The sequence below is a fragment of the Theobroma cacao genome, chromosome 8 (assembly GCF_000208745.1).
Source record: "Theobroma cacao cultivar B97-61/B2 chromosome 8, Criollo_cocoa_genome_V2, whole genome shotgun sequence".
Classification (NCBI taxonomy): Eukaryota; Viridiplantae; Streptophyta; class Magnoliopsida; order Malvales; family Malvaceae; genus Theobroma; species Theobroma cacao.
In genome coordinates, this window is record NC_030857.1 from 5,779,361 (window position 1) to 5,799,917 (window position 20,557).

General features: G+C 35.2%; 3 protein-coding genes and 1 non-coding gene across 8 annotated transcripts; 3 read left to right on the forward strand and 1 right to left on the reverse strand.

The window, feature by feature from the left end:
* Positions 41-113, forward strand: TRNAR-UCU. Its single transcript has one exon. It is a non-coding gene; the product is annotated as a tRNA-Arg (tRNA).
* LOC18592239 lies at positions 7,110-8,696 on the forward strand. 2 transcript variants are annotated; one of them, XM_018125941.1, is made up of 2 exons: positions 7,110-7,851; positions 7,932-8,696. In XM_018125941.1, the coding sequence occupies exons 1-2, from the start codon at positions 7,456-7,458 to the stop codon at positions 8,541-8,543; spliced, it is 1,008 nt and encodes a 335-aa protein (XP_017981430.1). In that variant the 5' UTR covers positions 7,110-7,455; the 3' UTR covers positions 8,544-8,696. The 2 variants fall into 2 exon arrangements, with proteins under 2 accessions (XP_017981430.1, XP_007018907.1); XM_007018845.2 differs by having other exon boundaries at positions 7,116-7,812.
* LOC18592240 (serine hydroxymethyltransferase 7) lies at positions 10,215-15,953 on the reverse strand. Its single transcript, XM_007018846.2, has 4 exons — positions 14,387-15,953; positions 12,674-13,079; positions 11,475-11,576; positions 10,215-10,757 (listed from the first exon to the last, which is right to left on the reverse strand). The coding sequence occupies exons 1-4, from the start codon at positions 15,380-15,382 to the stop codon at positions 10,534-10,536; spliced, it is 1,728 nt and encodes a 575-aa protein (XP_007018908.2). The 5' UTR covers positions 15,383-15,953; the 3' UTR covers positions 10,215-10,533.
* Positions 18,203-20,176, forward strand: LOC18592241. 4 transcript variants are annotated; one of them, XM_007018849.2, is made up of 3 exons: positions 18,203-18,471; positions 18,580-18,734; positions 19,808-20,176. In XM_007018849.2, exons 1-2 carry the CDS (start codon positions 18,354-18,356, stop codon positions 18,732-18,734), a joined length of 273 nt encoding a protein of 90 aa, XP_007018911.2. In that variant the 5' UTR covers positions 18,203-18,353; the 3' UTR covers positions 19,808-20,176. The 4 variants fall into 4 exon arrangements, with proteins under 4 accessions (XP_007018911.2, XP_017981592.1, XP_007018913.1 ...); XM_018126103.1 differs by having other exon boundaries at positions 19,864-20,176; XM_007018851.2 differs by having other exon boundaries at positions 19,867-20,176.

The following is a 20,557-nucleotide window of genomic DNA, read 5'->3' on the forward strand; positions in this document are numbered from 1 at the left end:
TTGTCTCCAAAACTGTAAAATGGTTCCACAGCTTAAGTTGGCGCCTGTGGCCTAATGGATAAGGCGTCTGACTTCTAATCAGACGATTGTGGGTTCGAGTCCCACCAGGCGTGCTGTTTTTAAGCTTCCGCCACAATTTTTAGTAGTTAAAAATAAATATTAATTGCTTATGTTTCTCCACATGATTGGGTTGGTTGCTTATTTTCCAAACACAGAAACGTTGAAGAAAGAAATTCTATGCACAAACTATATATTTAATACCCACAGAAACACTGTCAGATGTCTTCGCTTTCTGGCTGGTTTCTTATTTTCCAAACACAAAGATCAATTTTGTCTGGTAAATTAGCTGACAAGCAGGCATTGCTTCTACCTTGTTAGACCCTATTCATACTTGTACTCAGCTCCAAACTCTGCTCTCCCTCTCCATTAACATCGAATCTAGTAAAACCATTTAAAACCAAAGTAGCAGATAATACCTGCCTTGCCATATTATTATAAATAAAAAACAGGAATCTTAAAAGAAACCATAATTAACTAGCCAAAATGGAGCTTTAATCCATAAAGTTTTCTGTTACTAAATGATGTAGTGCACAGACCAAATCCAGTCGGTATGAGTTTGAAAATCAGAATCTTTTTTTCAATCTTCTTTTCCGGGTTCACAGAACATGATTACATGCAGCTTTGAACTACAATGGCCGCCCTAAGCTTCCCTAACAAAGTCATTAGGCCACCAAGCCGCAATGCTTTTAAATATAAGATTTTTCAGTTGTTGTCTTAACACTTTTACAACTTGTGAACTATAAAAAGCATAATAATGTGGGGCTATAGCCTTAGCCTACCCCCATATTCTTCTTGATTGGCTCCAAAGCGTTGCCTCCAAATTCTGCACAAGTTTGTAACAGTGGCCTAGCCAGCCCTAAGCCAAGAAAAGCAACACTGCGCCCTTTTCTTTTTTCTTCTTTTAAAAACTTCGGTAAACACAAGACTACCGGCTTTTTTATGTATATATTCAATGATAAAAAACAGTGTGAGCCCCACTTTTAAATGCAATTTCGGCTTAGAATCAAGCTTATTGGACCATGGTGCAGACGGCCAAAACCATAAAACTAGGACGATGGTCCCTCTCCAACTTAGACCCATAAATAGTCCACTGATTCTTAAACCTGCACTTTTATGAGACCCAGCGCCAGCAGCCTTAGTAGTCGCACTAATTCCCTTTCCCCTTGTGTATCTAACAGCTGGCTCCTCACTGATGCCAACAGGAACTTTCAAGAGAATTTTCAGCCATGAAAAGCCATTCATTTCATGGGAGGCCATTTGTCGCATAACAGCTCAAGCAAAAGACCATATCCAGATAGGATAGACAGATAAATAGATATAAATGAAATGGGTGTCCATTGAGTCAATGGGCTGAACATTTAGTGTTCTGTGCATGAGTTTTCACTGTATTTGGATTCGGGAATGACTAATCCTGGGTTGCTGAAAGTGAAAGAAGTTACGTGTACGGTGAACGTGATTCGTTAGAGTATTCGTTAGCAAAATTAAAGATTAATTGCACGCTGAGAAACCCAATAATGATGATTAATTATTTTTGCAACAGGTCTTTGGTCCACCTAACCTTGTGCTGCTATGTGTCTAAATATGGGACACACAAACAAGGCATTCCAATTTTTTATTTTTTATGTTTTGCCTAAAGATATTTGGTGGAGTTTTGTTTATTGCCTTGCCTTGAGTATTCGATGACCTGCAGAAGAATGAGTTTGAGTGACGAGGTTTTGTTTTCAAGGAGGAATGGTTTGGTGCAGACACTCTCCTGGTCAGGATCAGCAAACATGTCAGCTGTCAAAAATTTATTTCCCTCACATCTCTACAGGGCCTCTAAGCGCCATTGAGGGTATCAACCATTCAATTTACAACATGTGGCTTGTTCCCTCCTATGACATGATGAGCTAGGGGCCTTAATCAACTTGGTATTCCAAAAAAATTTCTACTAAATCAAAGCCATAATCATGGAAAAAGAGTACTTTTTATATAGCTTTCAATTAGATACCCTTTTGCTAAAGCCTACAAGCACTAGTACTACATTACATTACTATAAATGCTTAGCTGATGGTTTGAGGGTAGGCAGTAAATTCATATAAGTTCAGAATGCTCCCTCTTTTAGGGGATGAGAAGGGGCAAAAAGGTACTCTACAGTGGGAAGGAATCCTGAAGTGGAGTTTTGGTTAGTTGAACCAAAAAGCAAAGTGAAAGGAAAGCAAACTCTTCCATCAAATGTTAGTCAAAGAGGGGTAACTAGGATATAGGGTCTATGGTCTATGCCCCTAAAGAATTGAGCCTATTGGACTTAAAATTTGATAATTGGATCCTTTCTTCTCGACTCATACCCATCATATCCCCAACTTTTCTTTTTCTGCTTTAGCAAAGATATACTAATTGGTTGACCTGACCCTCTCTCTCTCTCCACATTTTTGGTAGCCTTGCCCTCCCTTCCATGTGAGAATGTGCTCGTAAGGCTTGGACAACCCCCAAATTTCCTCTTCCTCTTAACCTTGTTGAAGACCATTTGTGCATACATCCACACCCATCCCTGAACAAACAGGAAATATGAATTCCATGTTATAGTTACCCATGGCAAATTTCCTACCCCATCTCAAGCATTGTCTTGACGCCCATGTAATGAACTCCATGCTCATTGGTCATGTCAATAAAATGTATTTGTGGCCCATTTTCCTCTAGGAAAAAAGTAGTTCACCCTTACACGGCACATGATTAAGGATTTTTCTGTTGTTGCAACCACAGAAAATGAAGATTTCTTGCTTAAATTATTTAGTATGTATTAAGTAATAATATAGTCAATGCTAAATAATCTATATAGAAAAGAATACCAATACAAATGCTAGACACTTTTCAAACAATATTCTGACTACCCACAAATTATAGGGTAGAATACTGAATCGTCAAAAGGAATAATTATGATTAAAGGAAAATTACTAAAAGGTTTAAGAGGACAGAAATCGCTGGCCTAATAACCAAATTAAAACATTGAACAGAGGGGCCCCTTGCATGATGTTGATTCAAAGTTCACTCTTTGGTATGATTGGTTGCAGAAACAATGTTTTCTTTTTATAATTTTTTTTCATTTATTTATTTATTTTGGGTTTAATTTAAAGTTTCTTTATTTGTTCCCCAAATCTGAGACTGGCATTTGAAATTTTGATTGTAAAAAAAAGGGTTCATAAGGGGTGGCCCAAAGGAAAAGAAAACTCCCACTTTGGAAGGTTGAGCATATAATTATAAATCCAGTTGTGTAGTTTTTGGGGTTGACACCTGTCCTAGAATGTTTTAGGTATTAACCCTTTTACCTAGCTTTACTTTCACTTTTTTCTTTGGGTCAGCTATTTAATTGCCTTGTGTTTCTGATATTTGGAGCACCTTCTTTCCCTTGCATAAGGACAATGCCATCCTTCCAATTTCCAACTCATTTCTCTTTGCATTAATCAAAAGAATTTTGGGTCTCTTTTCTAAAACTACTTCAACAAAGGTGAAGGGTAAGAAATTTACCATTTTGAAAGAAAAAGTTTTCAATTTTCCATACACAACAAATAGATGAAACTCAATTCATTTGTGTGTAGAGGAATGAAGGTTAATATCTTTTTCATAGCCAAATTCTATCCTTAACTTTTTTGTGTTGAATTTTTATGTAAATGTAGTTTTCATTGATTTTACAAATGATTTATGATGTACCCTTTTTTTTTCTATTTTTACATTTAAAAATAGAAAAGAAAAAATTATTGCTGATGGTGAAATGCCATATTGGATCTAACTGTTTCTTTCTGTTTGCACTGCTACTGAAATATTAATCAAAGGGATGGCCACAGTGTATTCAGAGTTTGCAGAGAAAGAAAAAAAAGATTGGTTTATCATTCAATACAGTCTGGTGTTGTTTCCTCAATTTATTGTTATATCTTGATGTGGAGTTAATTCAATCCTTAGTTTGTACTCTGTATGTACACAACAGTGAAAGTTTTGAATCCTTTGCCTTCCCAATTTAGGCCCCTTCTTTTTTTTTTCTTCTAAAAATGAGAAATGTAAGAAAATCACCTAATTTTTTCCAAATGAGTTTGTTTTGATTATTTAACCATAACATTATCAATAATACATCTACACATGTAATTCTTAATAATGAGTTCAATTCTTGAAAAAATCTGAGATTTGGGTTTGAACTTTTGAATGTTTGTAAGTCATTTCCTTTGTACAAAAGTGTTAATATTAGGTTCCCTAATTTAGTTTGGAATAGATTGTAGTTTCTATAACTTTACCCTTGATATTATTTTTCTTAAAAGGAAAAAAGAAGAAATAAAAAAGGTAATGCTAACTCCAAAGTTATGAACATGGACCAGATCAAAGTTCCAGTCACATTCACTTCATTTCATACCCAAAAGCATAACACTAAGGTGGGTACCCCATGTATCATGATTCACAGCAGGTTTGGGAAAAATCACTTGTCTTGAAACCAAAGCAGGATTTTTTGAGGGGAAGCAAAGGGGGGAAAAAGAGAAGAAAAATCATCTTTTAATCTTAATAATAATAAAACATATATCAATATGAAGATTGAAAAGAAAGTGTGGGTGGTCCCCTGAGGAAACCCCAAATTTAATTGGAGTGAGCTAACCTGATAAGCAACTTGCCAAGACTAGCCATATCTTGCTCCAGTTCCTCAACTGATTGGATATGTATGCCCCCTTCTTCTTGTTTTTCTTTTTCTCCCTCTTTAAGTTTCCATATTTTCTAGCTAGCCCCTTTGAATCTCCATATGAACAATTATTCCTTATATCATTTTCATTTTGTTAGAGGCTCTGGACCATCCAGTTGTATCCATCTAAGATCATTAAGAAGAAAATGAAACATTCCCCTATATATGGGATTTCTAGGGTAGTTTCTTGATGTCGTGATAGGGATGTGGCTTCACCAGTCTAACCATGTCATAGCATTTGCTTCGTTGCCATCCATGGACCCATATACATGATCAACATAGACTTTTAATTATACGTATTTTTTTTTTATATTTCGATCATAAAATTAATGTAATGTAAAACATATCCATTAAACTATAATTAATTAAATAGACAGGTGCACAACAAACTTTAAAAATTGTATGGATGATTTTGTTTTTGGGTCACACTGGATTCTATATTTTACTTGGAAGTCCTTGGTTTAGTGTGGAAGAGGAAGCAAGTAAGTTGTCACCCACCACCAACCTCCCCATCCAGAAACTAAATCCCGAGCTTCCCTAATTTACTCAGCAGGGCTTGGATTCTGAGAAGATGCCTTTGTTTCCTTTGCAAAATTGGCAAGTGTGATCATAATTTTGAGCTGGGATCCAAATACAGTTTTAATGGCATTCACATGTGAAAGAGCTTCTACTTGTAAGCCCGAATCATATTTGCATTTGTGCAGATGCTTATCCATTTACATATAAAAACAATCCCAAGTATTAATTTCCTTCTCTTGCAAATAATATTATGTTAGATATTTCCATTTTTTTCCCAGGTCAAATTTGTATTAAATAAATATAAATCCTATGATCATCTTATGTATGTACCTTAACTTCCAAAAGATTAATACAAATTAAAGTTCTAATTTGTATTAGCATTATTTTAAAGAATAATAATAATAAAATCCAATTAGATAGAAGGAGAGGGGAGGCAATCTTATTTTATACTCCATAATTAAAGGGTGTGCTCATGGTCCTAGATCAAAGATAATGGAGGGCCGGGGCGTTTGAATCAATGCCCCTTAAACAAAGTTCCTTGGCTTCTTCTTCTTCTTCACTTTCCAATGAAAATCTCAAAAGACCAACATCCTCTTAACATGTCCCATTCTCCAAAAACCCACGAGCACCCTTCTCAACCCCATTTTCATACTATTATTTGAAGCATAACCCAATATAGCTAAGATTTCTGGTCCCCCATCTAGAAAAGGAACATTCAATGTTAAAGAAAATTAAACCCCCCCACGCCCCCCCTTCCCCCCCCTTTTTTTTATGTTTGTTTCTTAAGAAAATTATGGTAAGGGAATAAAGGGGAAAAAAAAAAAAAAAATATATATATATATATATATATATATATATGTATATATCCTCCCCTTAAACATTCGATTGTTTTTGATTAACAAGTAGGAACAATTAATCATTGGCAACTTGTTTAGTCAAATGTAACAAATTTGGGTCCAGAAACATTGTATATTAAAAATGATAATCTAAGTAAGCAAATGGACAAAATCCCTCTCATTTAGGATCGGCCGGTTGATGGTTCCTAAAGCTGGTGAAAGCAACGGTGTTGATTAGGTCATGAGTTTTTAGATATATTCCTTGAAGAAATGGGGAAACAAAAAAGTGATAGGAATAAACATAAAAATTGGCCTAAAAAGACTGATTTTGCATAGTAGAGGGGTTAAGCAAGACACAAATGCAAAGAACCTCATCATTTCAATTCCCACCCTTGTTTTGAAAAAATCAAAGAAAACAAAGGGAATTATATATATATATCTAGGAAAAATAAAACCCACAAATTTCAATAGAATGGAGGGTGAAGTGAAGGACCAAAGTCAGTTGCTCGAGGAAGAAAAGAGGTGGGAAGCAGCCAAACGAAGCACTGAGTTCAAACATCTGAATTCTAAAATGGGAAGAAGCTAAGAAAAACACAAGGAAAGAATTAGAGAAGCAGCTGAATCTCAGTCAATGAGTCAAACTTTTTATAACCCAATAAACTCAGCAGTGTATCATCATAGAACAATGCCCAATAAACTTATTTACTTCTATAGTACAAAATACCCACTTGCCCTCTTCTCTCTTCTCTCTTCTCTCTGAATTATAAATATATAAACTTTACAGAGCTGGAGATTCTGGGGGAGAAAACAAACTGGAAAAGAAAAGGAAGAAATTGGAAGCAAGTTCATCAAAACAATTTCATGTCTTTAAGGGTCATTAGCCCAAACTTTTCTTTCTCTCCCTCAGTTTTTTTCCTTCTCTCTCGTTCTCTTTTCCTTTTTGTAAATTTATTTTTTTCTCCACTTTTAATATATTTCTCAACTCCTCAAATTTCCATTTAATTATTTTATTCTATTTTATTTTTTCCTTTCTCTTCCTTTCTGCCCATTAAACAATGAAAATGGCATATTACCAATCATCCTTTCCCCTCTATAGGAAACACCCATCATTGCTCCCAACAATCCTTTTCAACCTTAGAAACCTGAGCTTCTGAGATATTCCCACCCTTCCATTCCATTTCTTTTCCACCCCCTCCTCCTTCATCCTTCCTCCTTCCTCCTTCCTCCTGCCTATTACCTTACGCCTCTTTCCTCTTCATTCAAATATCCCTTCACTTTATAAACTTTTCTCCTCCCCTTACTCTCACTCTTAAAACTCCCACCCCCTTGTTTTTTTTTTTTACAATGGATCCATCTTCCACCAGCTCAGTCAATGGATTCTACACCTTTCTCACTCGTGGCATAGATGATCTTGAACGCGTTTATCTCTCTAATAACTTCATGTCAATCCAATTCCTACAAAGGGTTCTTTCTCTTCTCCGATCCTTCCATTCCCAGCTACTCCTCCTTGTCCAAAAACTCCATCTTCCTGTTGGTGATAAGTGGCTTGACGAATACATGGATGAAAGTTCCAAACTTTGGGAGGCTTGTCATGTCCTTAAATCAGGCATCTCTGGCATGGAAAACTATTACTCTGCAGGATTTAATATCACTTCTTCTCTTGATAATCATCGCCATCTTAGTCCTCAGCTCTCCAGACAGGTCATTAAATTCCCAAAGCATACAACTTTACTATCCAAGTTGAGCCCCACCCTTTTTTTTTTCCAATTTTAAAGCACTGAATTCATGATCTGATATTTTCTTTTCACTATTGAAAACAGGTCGTCCGGGCAATTTCAGGGTGCCGTAGAGAAGCTGTGGGATTGGAAGAAGAGAACAGGGCGTTGATGGAAACAAGAATCCAACCACTTTCATTAAGGTTTGACGAGAAGGTTTCTATCGAATCAAAGCTGAATGGATTCAACGGTTTCCGAGGAGTTTTATATGCAATGAGGAATGTCAGCTCATTGCTTTTAATGATCTTGCTATACGGGCTGGTTTATTGCTGGCCGGAATCAAGTTTCCTAAGAGGAGGATACGAAGGGTGTCTGTTTTTCGGATCAGCTTTCATGATCTCAACAGCAAGACTGCAGCAAAGAGTGGCGGCAGAGATCAACCAGATCAATGGGAGGCCAGGGATATTGCTTTACGAGTTTAGGAGATCAAAGTTGGCGATGGAAGAGCTGAGAGGGGAACTGGAGAGGTGGTGTGGACAAGGAGGGGCGGTGGAGTGCGAAACAGAAGTGGGGATAAGGGAAAGAGTGGAGAATTTGAAGGGGTGTTTTGGGGTGTTAAGATCTGGTGCTGAGAATATTGTTGGCCAACTTGATGATTTCTTTGATGAGATTGTTGAAGGGAGGAAGAAGCTTTTGGACTTTTGCAGTCATAGGTAGAGAGAGAAAAGAGAGAGATTAGGATGGTTGAAAAAAAAAAATACTAGGTAGAGGAATCAGTTGTTGGGGGTTGTTGTACCTTTTAACCCTTTCCCTTCCTTCTAATTTTCCTTTTTTTCTTCTATTAAAAAATTTTCTTTATTATTTTTTTAATCTTTGAAGCATTTGTTGTTTCTACTGTGGAGATAGTAGTAGCTGCTTTTCCCAAAACCAGATATAAAAAATATGCAGGGGAGGGGGACGACAAAGCAGAGTAAATTCTGGGCTTGAACAATCTTAAACTATAAACAGTCAAGTCAAAAAAGGGAACAAGAAAAGAAGGTTAGGACTAATTTTCATGCAGGGCAAACCAGCCTCCTACTTGCTCTCTGATGTTTTTATCTTTCTTACAAGTTACATGGGAGAAAAAGGGCTAGAAGCTTCTTGCGTTTTCGTTTTTATTTTTATTTTTGGTTTTAAGAGACCGGGGAGAATATCAGAGTCAAATCCTGAATGAATTGTGGTTAAATTAAATAAATATATATATATAGTAGGTAAATTATTTATTTTAATTACATTGAAAGTAGCTTCCTCTTGATCCGGTGGTCCAAAGAGGTCCTCTCAAAGTTGTTATAGTAAATGACTAATCATTCTAGCTGTGAAAAAATGATGAAAAAGGGCGGACTTAGAGCTGTAGGGAGGACTCTGAGATTCCTGGGTAGCTTTAATTTCAAAAGCAGCAGCTTCTTTGCTCGTAGGAAGCTTTTGTCTGATTCGGTTCAACTTTGACAGCAATGGAGTTGATGATGAAAGTTTCGAAGCACATCCCTTCTTCCTGACATGTCCCTTCTTAGTCTCTCTCTCCCTCCAAGTTGTTTTTATTCTTTCTCTTTTATTTTCTCCCTCTTTTTGGGGGTCTGTGGTATTGTAAACTAAAGAAAATATGGGGGGGTCACTTTCTCACTTGTAACCGTATCTCATGCTTTTTGTCCCTGCCGGAAATTCATGCCTTGCCTCCCTTCAAGGGTTCCATGCGAGGAGGCTGAATAAATAAACAAAGAAAAAAGGGCGCATAAAATAATGGGTGGGAGCACAGACAAAACAAAATCAAGTAGTGAATAAAATAAAAGCTAGCACCAGGTTTCGGCAGCAGCAGAAAAATTATTCTTCCAACTGTGCTATGGGCTATACGGACTGAGCAGGATGATTACCCGTTCAACAACACGCCAAGCCCCACATTATCACCCCAAATTATGTTCTTCTTTATTGGTTTTAAAGAAAAGTTTTCAGCTTTTGTTTCCTCTTTACACCGCTTACTAAAATTAGCCAATAACCGAAAACCAAAAACAAAACAAAACAAAAATGATTAAGATCCCAAGAGCTATAGGAGCCATAGCAAGCAAATGCAGAGACAATGTCATGGTATGCAGGAAAAAAGTAGTGTGATATATTTTAAAAACATCAAAATCAACAGGGATACTTAAAGTGGTTGTTTGCCTTGTTTCAATTATCCGGAACAATCAGCAGTAACTTAACAGTGCTATTGTCAACCAGTTCAGTAGGCTGCATATAACCCTGACAATCCACATTATAAATATGGTCGCATCTCTTGCTAAGGTTCTTGCCATAAGGAGCTATACACTTTCACTGCCTCACTGACTTTCTCTGTCACCAAAAGCACACCAAACAGGGGAGCTAGCAAGAGTGAACTTCATAAAATATGCTTGCATCATAAATATTACACGTCCTATTTTAAAAGAAATGGCTCTGTATGACATTTCACAAAAATTACAAAAGTTAAAAACACAGCTGGTTCAGACAATGCAATGTGATTTCTGTTAAATTTTGGAAACATATCCAAAAATGTTGACCTATTTTCTGTAATTTACATGAGTTCATTAAGAAAATGTGGATGGGCAAAACAGAACGGATTACCAAAAGCAAATGTGATAGTATGCCAGAGAAGCAAGAAAATGATTCCAAGTAGCATGCATGCCATCTTTATAAATCTTCAAGTATCAAATCCTGGCATTGCAAACTGAGCAGCAAATGCCTCAACCCGATTCCGAAGATCAACAATATCTTTATTATTGTGAAGACCCTTGAGAAACTCTTTCTGCAATTTTCCATGGTCCCTCTGCACAGCACTGGCAATCTGAGCTGCTCTATAAAGAAAGTCAGCCATTGTCTCAAAATCGGACTCTAAACAACCTCTTGACGTCATAGCAGGAGAACCTGAGAGAAAAAAATAAAATTAGGAAAACTAAGATGAATGGAACAACATACTGTAAGCCAGCACTTTGGCGACAATAAAAACATAAAGAGTATTAGTCAGTGAACCACTATAAATGAACCGAATTCAAAATATAGTGGTTGAAATAAAATATAATACATCTGTTTTAATACAGTAGGAACCTGTTGTTATTTTAATTATGCTAATTTTAACGTTTTATAAAGCAGGAAACCACATCAATAATTGAGTCACTACATCAAAGAAAAATTAATGATTCATGTGATTCTCAACAATGTTTTGAGGCCTCAATATACCCATTGCCAGTTAGCTGGCAAGAAGCACAAACCAGAAGCACAATATGCGCTCCTTTAGCACCTTTGTAACCTCAACTACCCATAGTAAATGTAATAAACACCCTAACTACCACATGAATTAGTCATTTCTAAATACATTAAAGGGGTAAAAATAACATATTATTGCACTTAAAGAACTGATACTAGAAAGTCCAGCACAAAATATTACCATATGCCTCATTTCAATGACTCTGTAACAAAAATCTGGCAACAAACATAGATAATGTACATGCAGAACAAAACTAAAGCATGATATAATGAGACCATATATGAAGCTGTCTTTTCAAAAAAAAAAAAAACCATACATGAAGCTGCGAAAAAGTCAGGAGAAATTTCTCCAATTGCAAAAACAAGAATACTGCTTACCAATTCTCACTCCTCCAGGACAAATAGCACCATTATCACCAAATATAGCAGTTTTATTGAGAGTGATGTGGCACATCTCGCAAACTTTCTCATAGCATTTACCTGGGAAACAGAATAAGAAGGAGTTATTAGTGAGGGAAAGAGAGCAGGAAAGCATCTGCATTAATACAAAGGAGAATGCACTCTGCATATTGATAATGGCACATATATGGGCTCACTATAGTAATAAACTATTAGAACCAAATCAATCTTGTTAAACACCACAAACACATTGACAAATATGGAACATAAATTTTTACTAGCTCAGGAAAACATGGCTAGGATGCTACTTTGAATATAAATTTGTTTTAAGATACTTAATGCACATGGAATATCATTGGAAAAAAATATGAAAAATGTAGGAACGATAAAACAAGAACACAGAACCTCTACCCTCTGTTCTAATAAGTATTGCTATGGCATATGACGCATTGAGGTGTGTCCTGTATCAAGGCAACCTCAAATTGCCTTAGAGCTTAAAACAAATGCCAGTTTTCAAAATAATAATGATTTATTGTGGAAAGCATGGACTTGTGAGAAATAGAAAGAAGAAACACTTGAATCAAATGTGGTCTACAAGCAATTAGCTCAATTTTCGTTTGATTCTCAAGAAAGTTTGACAGCCTCTAAACTCAACTACCAACTTCTATTTTCACGACACAATTTTTGTTACGGTTAAATATTTCTACAAGATATTATGCCTTTATAATCTTTAATGCTATATTTTATTCGAAAGAATTACTTATTTGTAGTCTTTACATGGAATTAAACACCTTGGCATAAGGTATCTCTATTTAAAACATCGCCTTGAATAAGACTGGTAAATTTTATTATAAATTAAACGGCAAGTTGATCCTCACAAGGGGTTCAAGAATCAATGCCACATTGTCCAACAAGAAAACAAAGTTTGCTTCAAAACAGAAATAGAGGCTGACTAGCAAAAAGGAGAAAAGAAAGTGAAAAAAGCCATTAAAAAGTTTTGGGTGAAAATTGGTCACAGGTGATGGACAACAGCAATGTTAACATAATCAAACTAAATCACAGAAAGGAATAACATAATTTCAACAAAAAACAAATTCAAGATGTCAGCACTTAGCACATATTGCCTAACTATGTAAATACACCAGGTTTGTGATATTGAGCGGACAAGATTAGAATACCTGTTAAACCTAGAGTAGTGAGATCCCAGAGCAACAGATGGTTGTCGGTGCCCCCGGTAACCAATTTGCATTTTCTTCTTACAAGAGCAGATGCTAAAGCCTGAGCGTTTTTCTTCACCTGTTGCATATATGCTTTGTACTCTGGTGTAGCCACATGCTTTAAGGCTATGGCAAGAGCGGCAATATGATTATTATGAGGTCCCCCTTGTAATGATGGAAAAACAGCAAAGTTGATCTTTTCCTCGAAATCATACTGACAACCACAATCACCATTACTAAGAGACATGCCTTGTTTTCTTGATTTTGCACCCCTCCTGTAAAAGATTATACCACCCCTTGGGCCCCGCAGACTTTTGTGAGTTGTTGAAGTAACAATATCACAGTAGTCAAATGGACTGGCACATTCCTGCAATGGACAATAGTGAGCATGCTGGTAGGGGAAACAAAAACACATAATGCCTTACATAAGAAGGCAAATATGGAAAGAGAGATCAACCTGAAGAGACATTACATGTCAAGGCTAGTATTTTTCTTTCAAGGGATGCAGCATCATAGAAGGATTTTTTTTTTTTTTTAAGGGGGGAGGGGGTGGTGGTGCAGTATTCAGTACAATCCAAAACCTCAACATACGATTCTACTATTTTCAAGCTTGAAATACACACAATCCTTCCTGTTATTTTGTACCCATATAACACTAACATTTACATTTGAGAAGTGTTGTTCCCTCAAGCACCACGGTGGAAAACACCTTGTCGAAAATCAACAGTCTATACCTTTGAATTTTGTAAGTATCAAGGATGAGCTAGTAACAGCAAAACAAGCAGAGCACCCTAAATGAATTCAGCATAAAGCCAACTGGACACTAACTATAAAAATCATATGATCACTAGCCCAATAACAATCAAAATATAAATTCTATAACTAGCAGTCTCCAAAAAATCACCTTTTCTCTGAAATAAGTAGACTCAACCAACCAAAAGGAGAGAAGAAAAAAAGAAAAGAAGCACCCATTTCCCTCACTAACAAGAACAAAGGATGAGGTGTATGTGCATTTATATGTGTATAAACTCAAAGGATCATGTGCTTTAGGTGACATATTACCAAGTCTATCAACTCAAAGTTGTTAAGGAGAAGGTAAAAATGAAAATCTTAGATGATCCATTTATAGCTTACAAAGTCAGTTCATAATCATTAAATGATAAATCAGTCTATCTCACAAAACTACATAGACAAATTTTACCTGAGCTCAACTAAATAGCCAGTTCAGGATAAGTTACAAATGCTGCTTGCACATACAAATTCACAGACTGACATGATTTGCTTTTCACAAAATAAAGCTTAAGTTTTCTCTCTAAAGGGTAAGTGAAGTTATTTTTTCTTCCTTTCTTAAATGTAAATGTGAGTATATCTTTTCGGTTGAGTTCAGTTGCATAGCATTGAAGGTTGTGGTGTGTGAATTGCATGCATTTTTGGCAAACAAACAGTATGCCAACAGCATGCTACTAGTAAGTTAATCTAAGTGTTCTCAAAGCACCGTATACTTTTATAGATTACATATGTAATTTCACACAGGCCTATTACTATCCAAATGAATTGCAAGAAACCAAATAAACCTGGCAAAAAATGCCAGAAACCTCAACTCAGGGCACAAAATCTTTATATTAGAATCAAAACGTCAAGCCAATAACTAATCAAAACAAATCAAGTCCAAACCTTAGCAGCCACGAGACCACTAATATGAGCCATATCACACATCAATACTGCTCCACATCTATCCGCAATCTGCCTAAACCTAGCATAGTCCCACTCCCTAGGATATGAACTCCCACCACAAATAAGTATCTTAGGCCGATAATCAAGTGCCTTCTCCTCAAGCTTATCATAATCAATATACCCTGTTTGCGGATTCACCTTATAAGGAAAACTCTCAAAAAATATGGAAGCAGCAGATACTTTCTTCCCACCCGGCATATACCATCCATGACTCATATGCCCTCCGGATGGTGAATCCAACCCCATGATCCTATCACCTGGCAACAAAAGTCCAGTATAAACAGCGAAATTCGCGGAAGTACATGAATATGGCTGTACATTGACTCCCCATTTCTCGGAATCAAGACTAAAAGCTGCCAATGCACGCTCGTGACATAGGGTTTCGATTTGATCAATAAAATGATTGCCCGTGTAGTACCTTGCTCCAGGCATTCCTTCGGAGTATTTGTTCGTTAAATGGCTTCCCAAAGCTTCCATCACAGCTCGGCACACGAAGTTTTCGGAAGCAATAAGCTCAATTCCAAAGAATTGTCTTTGCTTTTCCTTGTTCATGATTTCACTCAATTCCGGATCCGCCTCTTCGAGCCGTTGGTTTCCCCATGACCGGACCGCGGCTCGTCTTTGGTCCAGACTGGGCTCGGTAGCTAACCGTTTACAAAGGTTGGAAACAGATTGGGAATCCCTATGTCTTTTCACGCACATGGATTGCCCTAAAATCCTAATTTCTTCATCTTCCTTGATGTGATTTATGTGCTTGCCGTTCTGGAACCGAGGGGCACCGTCGTCTTTTCCTTCGAGGAATTGTAACGGAACGCGCCGGACATGGTTCGATGAGCAGCGAAAGCTGGTGTCTATTTGAAGCGAAATCGAATCGTCTGCAATGGAAGTTTTAGTAAAACCCAGAGACAGAGCCGATTGAGCGTGAGATAAATCCATTTAAACCCTAAAAAAGGGGAATTTTACAAAAATTGAAGTGTTTGGGGAAACTTTTTCAGGTGGGGAAGAGCTTACAGCCCTTCAATGGTAGGTGTAAAAGCAACAGAAACAGCGGCAACAGTTTCTAAAGCAATTACAACGGAAATAACGAAGCCTTGGTTGATTCGATGGTGAAGCACAAGCATAGCTTTCCATAGAAAAAATTTGAAAAAAAAAATAAAAGTGTTTCCTTTTTTTCAATTGAGTCCCTGAACCTTGCACAATGGAAACGTATGTACAAACTAGACAGGAATGGAGAGATTGTTATTATAAACGCATCCCTTTGTGACTGGGTGGCAGACGAAGACGAGGGAATGAACCTGGATCATATTTGGGCCTCGGTGAGTTTTTTGACCGGCAACAACAGCTAGGCATACGGGCCTGTCCCGGTAATATTACACGTGGCGGAAATGGATTAAAGCTGGCGTGCAAAGAATGTTTCCTTCGTCTCAACTCATGTAGACAGAACTCCAGTTAGGTTCAAGCTTGTTTTCCCCTTTTCCGTCGAAGAAAGAGGTTGGTCCCCAACGTGAGAATGGAATGGGCCATGGTGCATTTGTTTTTCATGTTTTCCATTTATAATAAGTAATACCATTATATTAAAGTATCCAATTGATTGCCATGTGGCATTTTTTTTCTGTTTTTTTTTGTTTGGGTTTAGAAAAAAAATAAACTAATAAAATAATAATTTTTTTTAACCATCATAAGTAAAGTGCTTTTTAAAATAACTTTTTACATAATTTTAACTGTTTTTAATTTTAAAAAAAGATTTTAAATAAAATTATTCTTGTTACAAATCATGTTGAAAAAAAAATTATTATATGTAATATTGAAAAAAATACTCTTATTACGTGTCATGTTCAAAATGTTGTTACTTTTGTCATGTTAGAAAAAAAATTATTACATGTCATTAATAAAAAAATTATTATACATCATGTTGAAAAAAAAATTATTACACACTATATTGAAAAAAAATTATTACACATCATATTGAAAAAAAATTATTACATGGCATATTGAAAAAATGTCATTGTTACACATTATATTCAAAATGTTGTTACACGTTATACTAAAAAAAATTATTACACATTATGTTAAAAAAAATTATTACACATCATGTTAAAAAAAATTATTACACAGTATATTGAAAAAAAAATTATTATACGTCATATTAAAAAAATATTATAGTAATCTCCTAAAGCCCCTACACACAATAGAGAACATTTTTCTAATAAATTTTTTTACGAAATTATTAGGAAGTGATATAAAGTTTTGTGATTCATCAACAAAATCATTTAATAAGGATTTTTTTAAAAATTTTTTATGAGGTTTTTCTAAATTAAAGATGGATGGAAGCAATTAAAACATAAAAATCGTTTTCTTTCGTACAGTTCCTTTTCACTTTCTCTTCATTTCAATTTTACACCAATTTTGAAAAAATTGAAGTTTTTTGTTTATTTCAAGATGACGAAAAATCTTAAACCATTCATTTCCTTTCCTCTACATCTAAAATGCAAAAAACATTTTCTTTGCTACAATTCTTTTTCACCTTTTTTTTCTTTTTTTCCACTTTCTCTTTTATTTCAAATTTGCACCAAATTTGAAAAAATTAAAAACCTTTTATTTATTTCAAGATGAATGAAAAATCTTGAACCATTTTTTTTCTTTTCTTTATTTAAATTCTTTTTATTATTAAGATTTTTGAAAGGGAAATGAGCAAACCAAAAACATTGTTTTAAATTATTGAAAAGGCATGAGAAAATTGGGAGAACGAGATGAGTAGTGTTATGGATGATGTGAGTAAGAAATTGAGAATATCTAATTTGTCTGCAAAGGTTTTAAGAACAGTTTTGTTAAATTGTAACCAAAATTGAATAAAAATAATTAATTTAATATTTAACTCTATTTTTAAAATAATTTTATAAAATTAACTATTTCTCACAATTTGGTCTAATTATCGCTCATCCTTAACTTTGGTTAATAGTAAAATGGGTTGGAGAGAAAAAAGAGAGTCAAATGCTTTAGATAAAAAAAGATATGAGAAATTAAAAATTAGGGTTTTCTTTCTGAGTTAAGATTATATACAAAATTTAAAACGGCATAATTTTAAAATTAAGAGAGAGAGAGAGAGAAAGTTTGTTCCTGTCGAACTCATTATTAGACCAAAATGCTTACCTTAAGCTTAAGTCCAAATCCAATTTCAATGACGTGTTTAGGTACAATTTATATGGTTATGTATTTAATTAAATAATAAATTTATTGGTAAAATAAAATAATGAGAAATCTTTAAAAAAATATATCAACAAAATATGATTAACGTAAATAAAAATAAAATATTCAATTAATATAAATTACTAATGCGTAAATGCTATGAATGATTTTAAAAGTTTACATTCGTTATATATACACAATCCAATTAAAAATATAATATGCTTATATACATAACCATTTACATAAATAAAAGAAGGTATGATATAAGTTATGAACTTTGTTATTAAAAATTGAATCAATCTTTTCAAATAATTTAAGCTTTTAATATTATATTTTGAATGATATTTTTATTCATGGACTATGTTGTTGTTGTCAATAAAATTTGACGATTTGAATATTAATATTTTTTTAATAACACAAATATTATTATATAAATTTAAGAATAATTACTATCAACGTATGTGATTTTCTTAATTTTAATTTTATTTTATTAGAATTTTTATTATTAACAAAATATAATTATATTCTCAACATAAAAAATATAAAAGAGAATAAGCACGGTAACCGGAAAGATGCGTACAATTGAATAATTTCTATTTATTTTGTTCTTGCTTCCAAGTTCAGCTAACGAAGTGAAGCCCAGCCCAGAATCAGGATAAAGACAGAAACGTTCTTCTCCTGGAAGAGGTCCGTGGATGCGGTGCTTCTAGCTTTGCAGTCCATGGAGTCCTCTTCATCGTCGACTTCGTCGAATTTTCTATCTTTTTGGAATTATCTCAATCTGCTACTAGTCCGTCCGATTATCGCAATCTTTTTCGTCCTCTCCTTCATTTTTCTATGTAATTTTTTTCTATGAAATTCATAATTTTATTTTTCGTAATTTAAGGATTTTATTGGCTGATAATCATGTGGTTTTTCACTTTGAATTTATAAATTCGAACTTATAGGGTGGTGGTTGGCATGGAAGTTAGTTCTGGTACACGTGCCACTGGTTCAAGAAATTTTCGGTCTGAGGAAAAAACCGGTTAAACCAAAGCCGCCGACTCGTCGATTATCCAGATATTATAACAGCATCAACGCTCAAAGTTCTTCTTCTCAGTAGGTAATTTATCTATTTGTTTATTTATTGTTTCTCTTTTGATTAATCTCAATTAACTCTGTTTCCGATCAGTTGGTTTGACATGAAACCTCTGACTTGTTCTTTGTTATATTACGTTCTGTGTAGCTTGTAAAAGATTGTATTTGATTGAATTGTTTGGGTTTCGATTTAAGTGTTGATTAATTGATCTTTTCTGAAGAACATAGTTTGACAGGGGGATGTCAATTAAGTTAAGGTGAAATTGATGCGATCATCTGCACTGTTATGTGAACCCTAACTATGGGAGAAACTTTACTATGATTTCAAAGATGGTAATAAGTAGTTTTATCACCCTGTGGTACACCATTTGTGCCTCGTGTGCAGCTGCAGTTAGTGTAGAATGAAAGGGATGACTTCCTATTGTACAAATAGACAAGGCAAGGTTAACTCATTTTTCGGCTTTAGACCTTGAAAGATGTAATTTGGTAATTGGGATTTATTACTATGCACACTCTTGAATGCACCTACAGGGATTTCATTCCTTCTGCTTCCATCCGGGATGCATTGAAAGAGTAATTTTGTCAAAAAAGAAAAGGTGATTAGCCGATGGCTAATTTACAAATAGAAGTGTCAAAGGTTAATATTCTTTTACATGCTCTTAATTTTGCATACTCTTTATAGTCGGTTAGTGAAAAGAATCTTGTATAACGGTTGGAATTCTGTTCCTTTGTGGTAGTTTGTTTTTAGAGGGTTTTCTTTTTGTTGGTTAGTTTGTTTTGCTTATGCTAGTGTTGGGGTTTCCTATGTGCACCTCTCTCTCTTGGCCTGTTCCTTGTTTACTTTTCACTTGTACTATTATTGTAAAGACCTCCTCCTCCACGTAATTTAAATTATCTAAAGGTGCATCTAAATGTTAAGAGGAGAGAGGGGAGGAAATATTATTAAATTTGTCAAAGTGGCTTGCGGTTCAGTCCATTCTTCTTTCATATGTGCCTATAATTATCACTGGCATGTTTAACCTGTGTGGGTCATTATCTTGGTTGATCTTATACTGCAAAAGAGGTAAATTGACTTTTTCTATGAATGGATTTGTGAAGTACCTGGGGTAATACGATTTTCATCCACAATCTGAGTGCACCTTTTGTGATGATAGCAGCCATAAAGCTCTGTTTTCAAATGATGGAACCTAACTGAATGCTGGTGGTTTACAATCCAGAAGACAGCTCAGAGCGCAGGAGATCAAAATTCTTCATCTCCTTCATGCTTTGAAGGACCAGAATGGATCTCAGTTCTAAAATAGCAAAATGCAAACTTGTTAATTGTTTGATGTAAATGAAGGAATTGACATTACACTTTACGACATCAAGAGGATTGGAGAATGTAGTTTTTGCTTCTGTAAATAGATTTTAATTGGTTGTAAAGATTTGGGTTCTTGAAAATATACGTGATTAACAAAAGCTCGCTAATCTCTCTTGTTCCATTTGACTTTAATGTTAGTTGAGTGGCAGGTACATTTATGTCACTGAAATTAGCTTTCCTGTGAAAGTAAAATATAAGTGATTTGGCATTTCACATCAGCAATCAACAACCAGAAACGGCTACAGAACCGTATTATGAAACGATGGCAGACGGGCTTGAACAATGCTCAATTAATTTCCTGTTCATCTCCCTGGGTGTGATGGCATGGGAGCACAAAGAGTGGGAAGAGAATCACAGCTATTATCCTCGATAGGGACTTTTCTGAATGCGACTTCTAAGTTGCAAGTTGCAAGTGCTTTGACAGGCACCTATGCTAAACATCAGACGTGGTGAAACACGGAGGGCCAAGCTGGTCTTAGTCTCATAGT

What these genes read in the sequence shown, in the direction of transcription:
- LOC18592239 (XM_018125941.1), top strand. Translation starts at nt 7,456, where the DNA reads ATGGATCCATCTTCCACCAGCTCAGTCAATGGATTCTACACCTTTCTC. An exon ending in ATACAACTTTACTATCCAAG is followed by an intron (nt 7,852 to 7,931) that starts TTGAGCCCCACC and finishes TATTGAAAACAG; the next exon opens with GTCGTCCGGGCAATTTCAGG.
- LOC18592240 (XM_007018846.2), bottom strand. Translation starts at nt 15,382, where the DNA reads ATGGATTTATCTCACGCTCAATCGGCTCTGTCTCTGGGTTTTACTAAA. An exon ending in GTGGTCTCGTGGCTGCTAAG is followed by an intron (nt 13,080 to 14,386) that starts GTTTGGACTTGA and finishes TGTCCATTGCAG; the next exon opens with GAATGTGCCAGTCCATTTGA. An exon ending in TCCTGGAGGAGTGAGAATTG is followed by an intron (nt 10,758 to 11,474) that starts GTAAGCAGTATT and finishes TTTTTCTCTCAG; the next exon opens with GTTCTCCTGCTATGACGTCA.
- LOC18592241 (XM_007018849.2), top strand. Translation starts at nt 18,354, where the DNA reads ATGGAGTCCTCTTCATCGTCGACTTCGTCGAATTTTCTATCTTTTTGG. An exon ending in CCTCTCCTTCATTTTTCTAT is followed by an intron (nt 18,472 to 18,579) that starts GTAATTTTTTTC and finishes TCGAACTTATAG; the next exon opens with GGTGGTGGTTGGCATGGAAG.